At 35.6% G+C, this 9,972-nt stretch overlaps 1 protein-coding gene across 5 annotated transcripts in view; it reads right to left on the bottom strand.

The window, feature by feature from the left end:
* The window catches only part of NAA35 (N-alpha-acetyltransferase 35, NatC auxiliary subunit), a 79,141-nt gene that overhangs the window by 9,231 nt on the left and 59,938 nt on the right, over positions 1-9,972 (bottom strand). For all 5 annotated transcript variants that reach the window (XM_054689342.1, XM_037493702.2, XM_054689343.1 and 2 more), the window contains exons 15-21: positions 9,646-9,712; positions 8,621-8,719; positions 7,888-8,066; positions 2,684-2,820; positions 1,973-2,040; positions 603-743; positions 109-231 (exon numbers count right to left, since the gene is read on the bottom strand). In XM_054689342.1, coding sequence (XP_054545317.1) covers positions 109-231; positions 603-743; positions 1,973-2,040; positions 2,684-2,820; positions 7,888-8,066; positions 8,621-8,719; positions 9,646-9,712 — 814 coding nt within the window. The remainder of the gene's footprint in view (positions 1-108; positions 232-602; positions 744-1,972; positions 2,041-2,683; positions 2,821-7,887; positions 8,067-8,620; positions 8,720-9,645; positions 9,713-9,972) is intronic.

Raw genomic sequence — 9,972 nt, 5'->3', positions numbered from 1 at the left:
TAATTTATTAATAGTATGAAATTTATTTTTATAATCACAGCCATCTAATAGTAAAATATATACGTCTACCAAGTTTTTTCTCTAGAATTACTGGGACTGCCATCTTACCTCATGGTCTGGGTTTGGGATATTTTCCAGTATCATTTTTGCTTGCTGGAAGTGCTTACTAGCTGCCACATACAGTTCTGGAGACTGAGGAGGAGGGTTGTATTTATTGAGGTCAGACATCTCCTAAAAGGAGGCAAATACTATTATTCAGAACATGTTTATTAACAAGAAAAGCTCTAGTTTCTTTTGCAATTAAAGAATTTTATATTATCCATTCATTGATCCTGTATCCTCATTTTTCCCTATGTAATATTCAATATTTTATCTTCACATTACAAATTATTCTCATACTTAAATAACTGTTAATATTAGTAAATCCAAACAAAGTCAAATAATTTTCACACTATTTAAAACTGTTATTTTATGACCTTACCCCGTTGATCTAGTAATAGCTTGATTTGACTGCCTTAACAAAATGACTAGGTACCAATGCCACCTCTCTTAAGAGGGTGTAGGACTAAATATTTTATAATTATTTCAATGAACAGGTTCACCTTAAACTGCAGATAGTGCACTGGTGGTGGTGTCATTACACTGTTGAATGGAGCAAATCTGTGCTCATATCGAACTTGTTCACTGTCAAGTTCAAACTTAGGTTTTCGTACTTTGCCATCCATGTCAAATGCTACCATGGTCTAAGGAAAAAAAGAGGACAAAGTTGCCATCAATATGAAAAAGCAAACATCCTTATTAAATCAGAATAGAAAACAAGAAATGGCTATTTACACATAGCTAAAACAATTTGTGGCTCAGAAATCAGAACTGAGAAGAGAAAAATTGACCTTGCTTATTCTTTGCTATGACATGTACCAACTTTTATACAAAAAATTTTCAAGTTGCAATTTTTATATATGATCTTTCCAAGTGAAATCATACACATGTATATGATTCTTCTAAGCGCATGCTTTTGTAATAGCTTTGAAATCATCAAGTAAAAGATTCAGAAAAAACAAATATATAATTTTTATAAGCATAGGTCCTGTTTTTCAAATAGAAGTGCATGTTCTATTTGTATACTTTAATATAAATTCTCACATTGTTTTTTGAATTGCCTAGTACAACTGAAGGTACTCATAACTCTGCAAAGTGTTTGCTTTTGCTTAAGCCACTCATTGTGTAGCCCACCCCCTCCCTAGTGTACACTTAAATAAACTAAACCCTGTCTCTTCAAGAAATTTTTCCTGATCATTAATCTTCTGTATTCTTATTACATGTGTCACACATATGTCACCTGACCTGTCATTAAATAGGCTCTTGAGAGAAGGATCACATCTGATTAGACTGCAATCTACTCAGGAAAAGGTATCTGCCACTCAGCAAGGTTCGAATATTTGTTAAAAAAATTAAAATGGGGTCCTTCCTGGTGGCGCAGGCGGTTGAGTGCCACACTGTGAAGCTGTCCGCAGCCTCTGCAGCGCAGGTTCAATCCTGGCCGGCAGGAGAGAATACCACATGGCACGGCAGACCTCTCCTGTCTCGCCCACTGTTCCCCTCAGCAGTGTATTTCATCAGTCTGCCTGTTCTGTTCCCCGCTCTGTCTCTGGTGAATCCTCTCTCCAACCACACCCCTGGCCTGTACCCTAGTTCTTGTATGCATAAATAAATAAATCTTAAAAAAAACAACAAAAAAAAAACCCTCCCCCTGCCCCCCAGTCCCCGCACTTCTGGCTTATACCTCAGCTCTTGTATGCATAAGTAAACAAATGAATCTTTAAAAAAAAATTGAATCAACAACTAGACTGGGGAAAAGGGCAATTTTCAAGCAGATGATTTAGAATCCAGAAAGAATGACAGAAGAGTTTGTGCTAAACTACACAGGAGCAACAAAGTTAAAAAGCAAAAAAGGTCATTTTCAACAACTTACTTTGAACATTCCAGCACACATGTTCTGATATGCCTGACTCATTGTGATCTCTCGGCTCAGTGGGCGAACTATAATTAAAAAGAAAATCATTTGTAGTCTTTTTCCCCTCCTCTGTATTATTCCACCTAGTTTACTAAATTAAAATTTCAGTTCCTACAGGTTATGAATATAGTCATTTAATGACCCACCAAATTGTTGAAATCCTAAGAAAATATAAAGTAATATTTTTAACAATTGTAGCAATATCTGTAACCTTTGGACTGATTTACAGAGCCTTCCCTTTGAAACATTTCTTTCCCCGCATGATGCTTTGGTGGTACCTGTGATCTCTTTCTGTGATGGTTGTAACAACAACTCCAGATCTACCTCCTGAACTGTCAGCCTTCTATTAAAAGGAGATCATAGATTCCCCTTCTGTCTTCTTCCTTAACCCATCCTCTTTTTGTGCTTCATGTAACTGTTGCTTCTTTTCCTAACAGTCATCTGACACATGGAGTAATAAAGGAGTAAAAGAAAAGGAGCCAAAAAGGCTTGTTATCACTAATATCAGTTACTAATTATACTCTCTGAAGAGATAATGGGTGAGAATTAAAATGTAGTAACTAATTTACCCGTTACAATGCACAGGTAACTCTCTATGTATTTAGCTGTAGAAATTAAAGTGCACATCAATGTTAATTATTTCTTAAATTTAAAAATAATCCATAGCACCTTTCTTCTTTTTCTTTGTTTTTTTACTGCTACGGCCTTTCTGCTGCTCTTCCATTATCCTTTCCTCTGCCATTTGAGAGCCATCCGCACGACTTAATGTTGACATCAACCATGCATAAAGGAATTCAGAGAGATACCTTCAAAGATACAAATATTAATACCTTCAAAGATACAAATATTAAAACACAGATGTCTCAATGAGATAACTTTATCAGTACATGTATTAATAATAATAGGTATTTTTAATAACACTTTAAGTCTTAAAAACAACAACAACAACAACAAAAAAACCCCAGGGGCCTCCCTGGTGGCGCAGGCGGTTGAGCGCCAGACTGTGAAGCTGTCCACAGCCTCTGCAGCATGGGTTTGATCCCGGCTGGCTGGGCGAGAATCCCACACGGCGAAGCAGACCTCTCCAGTCTCACCCACTGCTCCCCTCAGCAGTGTATTTCATCAGTTTGCCTGTTCTGTTCCCTGCTCTGTCTCTGGTGAATCCTCTCACCCTCCCACACATCTGGCCTGTGCCTGGTTCTTGTATAAAAATAAATAAATCTTTAGGAAAAAAAAAAAACAAAACCCAGATTATCCAATTAGATAATTGATAATGTGAGCTCTCAAAAGAAATGAACATTACAAATGATTAACTCCCTTGTTGCCATATATGCTGCTGTAAAATACTGAAAATTTGTTTTATTTCCTATAATAATATGTATTTTCAAACCTTTCAGATTTCCTGATAAATATGTGTAAATCAAAGGATAGCTCATTAAATTGGTTTTGCTATGTCAGGACACATTTTGACTCAACCTACTAAATATTTCAGTCTCCTGTTAATTATGAAAAAAGTAAACACAGAACAGAGAAAACACCATGCATTCTGCAAAATCATTATAAAAATTTAAGAACATTCAGGCTTATTTTATTTACTTGTGTTTATTCCATAAATGGAATGTGAAACTGGTTACTCCACCAGACACTAATTTTTCATAAGTTTAACGAAAATTACATTCTTCTAAGCCAGAAAAGCAGTTCAAATTTAGGATTATGAACAAATATACTTTATATATGTTCAATAAAAAAATTATGAACCACTACTACATAAAGTAAAAAAGACTTAAAAGAAAATTTTTTGATTTATAAGAAAATTTATGGTTAAGTTTGTATATATAATGCATATTCCCAAAATATCCCTAAAAGTTATGATGTAGGTTATAATATTAAAACACATGCAAAAAGATAAAGCAAAACAAAAGCTAGTCAAAAAGTACATGTGGTATGACTTAGGTACTGTATGCAAAAGCTAATGTGAGAACTATGCTCCCTGGCAGTTACAGCATACTGGCCAATATGATTTTACTTGGTTAAAAAAAAGCATAAGCCAGAAGGAAAAAAAATATCGGATGGTTTCATTTACAGGAGGAATATAGGGGAACCAAATAAGGGATCAGGAAAAAGAAGTTATAATAAATAAAAAAACAAAATTAACAGGCAACTATAAATCAGAGACATTCTGCAGGGGAGGGGGAAGGAGAGGAATCGGAAGGAGGGAGGGAGAAACACAAGGGATGGTGCACGGGTGAACTGGTGGTAGGAATTATGACAGGGACTACACCTGAGTGGAGAAAGCATACATTCTATAAAAAAGAAGAATGAAGTAATAAATACATTTTAAAAAGCATGTAATTTCATATGGAAAGGAAAGTAATTCCCGGAAATAAATTTTTAAAAAATATTTATTGTTGTATCCTTTTTACAAGATACAAATGAATTTTTTCCATCACAATACAAAATCTGAAGGTTTATATCTTGACTTAAAGGAATTCTTTTCTTTTCTTTTTTTTTAAAGATTTATTTTTATTTATACAAGCACCGGGTACAGTCAGAAGCGCGGGAGGGTGAAAGAATTCACCAGAGCCAGAGCAGGGAGCAGAACAGGCAGAAGGACCGAAGTACACTGCTGAGGGGAACAGCGGGCGGCAGGAGAGGTCTGCGCGCCATGTGGGACCCTCGCCTGGTGGCTGCAGAGGCTACAGGCAGCTTCGCAGCCAAACGCTCAACCGCTGCACCACCGGGGAGGCCCAACTTATAGGATTTCTTTATGGAAATAATGCTCTCTTCTACCTTCTAATTATCTAACCCAAGGACAGATGAGTATAGGGATAGTTGGCATGATTCAAGCCTTTCTTCTCAAATATCAGATATCTAAATGAATTTTTATTAAGAGCTTTATCAAAATTAATAGACAGCTATATCTAAGAAATCAGATTACTGATATTCCCTACCCCTGGTTCTCAAATTGTGATTTCTGGTCTAGCAGCAACAGCACCAGGAGAACTAGTGATCAGTGTAAATGATTGGTTCTACCTTAGACCTACAAAACCAGTAACTCTAGGGACCCAAGTTGAGTGCTAATGTTCTTTTCTAAGTCACGATGCATGCTAAAGTTTACAAATCACTATTTTCTACTGTTTATATACTTTACTGATCATGCTCAGCAACAAGATGATCCTGCAAAGAAGCAGGATCCCAATCGGTAATTTTAAAACTAAAAATCAGTTAACATTAACATGAAAACAGATCACAGGGTTAATTATAGGCAGAAATAAAACTTCTTTCATTACCAAGTAATGACACTGCTTAGTATATGAAGTATTTATCTGAATATTCTTTATTTGCTGAAATAAAATTTCAATTATTTAAGCTTAGTGAAGAGAAAGACAAACACCATGTTGATGTCACTTGCATGCTTTATATAGAGAAAATAGATGAATTAAATGAAACAAAAACAAACTTTTGGGGGGCCTCCCCGGTGGCGCAGTGGTTGAGTGCTGGGTTGCGAAGCTGCCCAGAGCCTCTGCAGCGCCAGTTCGATCCCCGGCCACCGGGTGAGGGTCCCACATGGCGAGCACACCTCTCCTGCCGCCCGCTGCTCCACTCAGCAGTGTGTTTCATCAGTCTGCCTGCTCTGCTCTCCACTCTGACTGGTGAATTTTCTTACCCTCCCACACTTCTGACTGTACCCAGTGCTTGTATAAATAAATAAATCTTAAAAAAACAAAAACCAAACTTTTGGAATATAAGACCAACTAGTGGTTGCTAGATGGGAAAGGGGAAGGTGCTGAGCTAATTGGGAAAAAGGGGACAAGGTGTGGCAGAACAGAGTTAGACTTTTAGCAGTAAGCTTAATGTAGTATGTATACATGCTAATTCTCAATGATGCATATCTGAAACTTATGTGTTATAATACAATATTACTTTAATTAAAATATAACAATTCTTTGTGCCAAAAGCATATAAAAATTGTAAGTAACAGAAAAGATTCCAGTCAGCTGTCTCAAACTACAAAGAACGTGAACTCATGTTCGAGTGTCCACTTGAGTTAATAACAAAATGTATTATCCTAAGTAGATGTGGCAAAATATGAATGTGGGAATATACTAAATATGATTCTCATATTACTATAGCTGATGCTCAAATTAAATTTTCATAGCTAAGCATTATCTACTAATGCTTAGCTATAACAGTAAATAATATTAACAAAATAAGGTCAACAAAGTAGAAAAGATTAACTTTCTTCATAACAGTGCCTCCATAGAATATACAGTATTTTTAATAATTTGAGTTAAGATGAACTATACTAAGATCTGATAATATTAAATCTAATTGTTTGTAATGAACAAGAAAAGGTCATTATTTAAATTATCATGCTTTGCCAGAAATAAGGAAAAGATTTAAACTGTTTTCAGGCATTTAGGTTGTTTCCATACCTTGGCTACTGTTAGTGCTGCAATAAACAAAAGGGTGTAGGTGTCCTTTCAAATTAATGTTTTTGTGTTCTTTGGGTAGATTCCAAGGAGTCGAATAGCTGGGTCGTATAGCAGATGAACGGATCAAGATGTGGTGTGTATATACCCAATGGAATACTACTTAGTGATCAGAACAGATAAACTCATGCCATTTGCAGCAATATGGATGGAACTGGAAGTGTTGATGCTAGGTGAAATAAGTCAAAAGGATAAATATCGGATGGTTTTACTTATATGTGGAAGACAGAAAAACCAAAGGTTCAAAGACAAATCTTAAAAGCTAACATGGGTATGAGGCATCCAGGAGGGGAGGTGGTAGGGGAGGCAGTGAGGAACAGGTGAAAACAGTCGGGGGGAGAGCACAAGGGAATATGGTCATGACTATGGGTGCTTTGGTGGTGGGAGAACTACGGTGATCACACCTGAGTGGAAAAATCATATATTGTACAAAAACTAACAACGATGGAGGGAAAAAAAAAACAAAACACTACATTTAAAAATTTTTTAAATAGGGCCTCCCCGACGGCGCAGTGGTTGAGCGCTGGGTTGTGGAGCTGCCTGCAGTCTCTGCAACGCTGGTTCGATCCCCGGCTGCTCCCCGGCCACTGGAGGAGGGTCCCACATGGCGCGCAGACCTCTCCTGCCGCTCACTGCTCCCCTCAGCAGTGTACTTCGGTCCTTCTGCCTGCTCTGTTCCCTGCTCTGGCTCTGGTGAATTCTCTCACCCTCCCGCACTTCTGACTGTAGCCAGTGCTTGTATAAATAAATAAATAAATAAATCTTTAAAAAAAAATTTTTTTTTAAATAAAATTGAAAAAAAAAAAGAAAAAATTCATTAGCTCTCAATTCTCTTTTCTGTGAGTTTTTCTATGCTTCAAATAGTCTCAAGCATCCTCTTCCTTGGATTATTTACCCCATACTGAAAAGAAAATGAAGAACTACTCTACTAAGGATTATCTCTTATCAACTCCCTTAAAGCTCCTAAGACAAATCAGAGTCATTGTTTGCTCTCAATGAAAATCTCAAGTCATGAATTAGGTCAAGTTTGGAATATTAAGTACATTCCACGCTAGTACCGAGCATCACTGAAATCTGAGCAAAATGCATTAACAATGTATTAATAAAACAAAATAATCCATTTACCTTAGAGCCACATTTACTAGAACTTTTAAAATAAGTATTCAATGGCTGTAGAAAGTATATTTGTACAGTTTAATGGTAGCCTAAGATATTCAAGATGACCTGGTTCTAATTTTTCAATAGCTATTTTTCAATTTTCCCGTAATTAAAGTTAAAATATACTAAATAAAGCAGTACCCTGAAATTATATTTTTATGGATGCTCTCAGATCCCATCTATCCCACACTCCACCAATTTTTACTCATATTATTCTCTTACCAATAGATGTAGTAGTACTCATGCATGCTGTAGAGTTCCAATTCAAAGCCACTTAGAAGATACTGTATCATAATTCGGAGGTTATGGTAAAGGACCCAGGTACCTAAACAGGCCAAATGTTGCCTTTGTGGTTCCTGTTTCAACAGCATAGTGTGAAGGGTTGCATCAACCTTCTCTGCCTATCAGAATGAAATGTCATAACATTGACTTTCTTCTTAATGTGAGAATTGAAAAAAAAAAAAAATGCTAAAAACAGCACATGAACGGAAAATGTAAAGACCTAAAGACACTTTCAAATACATTTGTGGTTAGATTTATATTCAAACATCTCATGTCACAATGGATAATTTTCACCTAAATATTCCTTAAACAAAAAGACACACATTTTATAGGACAGATATGCAATCGACTTCAGATCTTTATTAATTTGCCTCTGCTCTCAAATTTACGGTATTATTATAATGTTAACTTTACATAAAACTATAATTCGGAGTTCAATACACATTTCATAATTTACACTGATTATCAGCAAAATAAGATGTTTTTCAGTTTGATTACTGGTATTTCTTTTTATTAACTCTTTCATGTAGAAAGACAATACATTTTAAGTTAAAAGCAAATTCATCATATTGAAAAATTAAAATCAAAAGAGTTCCAAAGAGTTGTTTTTTAAAATCTGGTCAAAGTATATAAACTGCTTAATTAGAGGAGAGGGAAACTTGCAGGCTCTTACCTCATCCTGCAAGGTAGCAAATTCCTCAAGAATATGACCAAGTTTATCTCTCTGTCGAGCCCTGTTATGTCCATGGATCTGAATGAGACTACAGAATGGCTGCAATACACATACAATTTATTCAACCATCAATATGAAATTTCCTGATACAAAAGAAAACATTCCAAAACATTCTAGGTTTAAATGGGGGAAAATGCCGTGTATGAATGAATAATGTCTACGTATGTTTTTTACATAGGTGTTTCCTTTGTGTGGAACTCAACACCAGAATGATTTAAGAAGTATGAACTATAAGATTCTTTAAGCACAACAGTGTTTTACATTTGCATATTTTGACAGATATTGTCAAAATATCTGACAAATAAATAGCTATTTGTTCAAATAAATAGCTGTAGAGGCAGTATTAACATATCACTTTTAAAGACTGAGGAAGTTTATTGAAAAGTGATCTGTCTGATAATGATAACAATGAAATTTGGTCTTTTATTCATATTCTCCTTTCACCATACCATGCTGCCTTCCTGGAACTTGGTATAAATCAAATTAGAGCCCATATTGGTATACAGCCAAGCACTCTTAAGAGAACTGTTTAGATAATTAATAAGAATGATTTGATAATAATTTTAATTTCACTAGTATCCTGCTCATTAATGTAGTATAAAGGTAAATGCCCGGGGATGTTATATTCTTTGTTTACAAGATTAAAGTGTTTTGTCCATTTACCAAAAAAATTTTTAAAAAGTGAACACTGCTATTTTCCCAAATGGGGATCATGACTTACTGTAATATTACGTTCTGTGGCCCCTAAGAACTATACTGAGATAGCATCAAAAGGAGCTCAGTACCTACCAGGAAGAGCACAGGTCATGTACAGTGTTAAACAGGAGACCGAAATTGCTTATTTATTCAGTGAACATGAATAAGAAATTTTAGATGAAAAAGTAGGAGAAATTAATGCTACTAAAGAAATTACACTCCACAATTTTTTAAATGTCCACCACAGTGATTCAAATTGTAGCTCTTACCCGAACACAGTGAGTAACAAAAGAGTCAATACAGTCCTTAGCCTGGTGATTATTATAAAGGTAGCACCTGTAAGATAATATTCACGTCATTAAGATCAAACTATTAATGCCTGGCCTACAAAAAGCAGCAGTGGTGTACCAATGAACAAGGGAAGGCAGAAAAAGAGAAAATGGAAAAATCTGCAGGCATTAGATTGAGAAATATTTCATTATTGTGTTGTTCACAACAAATGTGCAGTATTTCCATTTCTTTTTATTCTCTATTTGGGTATTAGCACTGGATCCAATAATACATCAAGTTAATGACAAAAAGAAAATCCCAAAGCT

Source organism: Talpa occidentalis, unplaced genomic scaffold (genome assembly GCF_014898055.3).
Source record: "Talpa occidentalis isolate TD23 unplaced genomic scaffold, MPIMG_talOcc4v2.1 talOcc4.7, whole genome shotgun sequence".
In the NCBI taxonomy this organism is placed as follows: Eukaryota; Metazoa; Chordata; class Mammalia; order Eulipotyphla; family Talpidae; genus Talpa; species Talpa occidentalis.
This window is presented reverse-complemented; position numbering and strand designations above follow the sequence as displayed.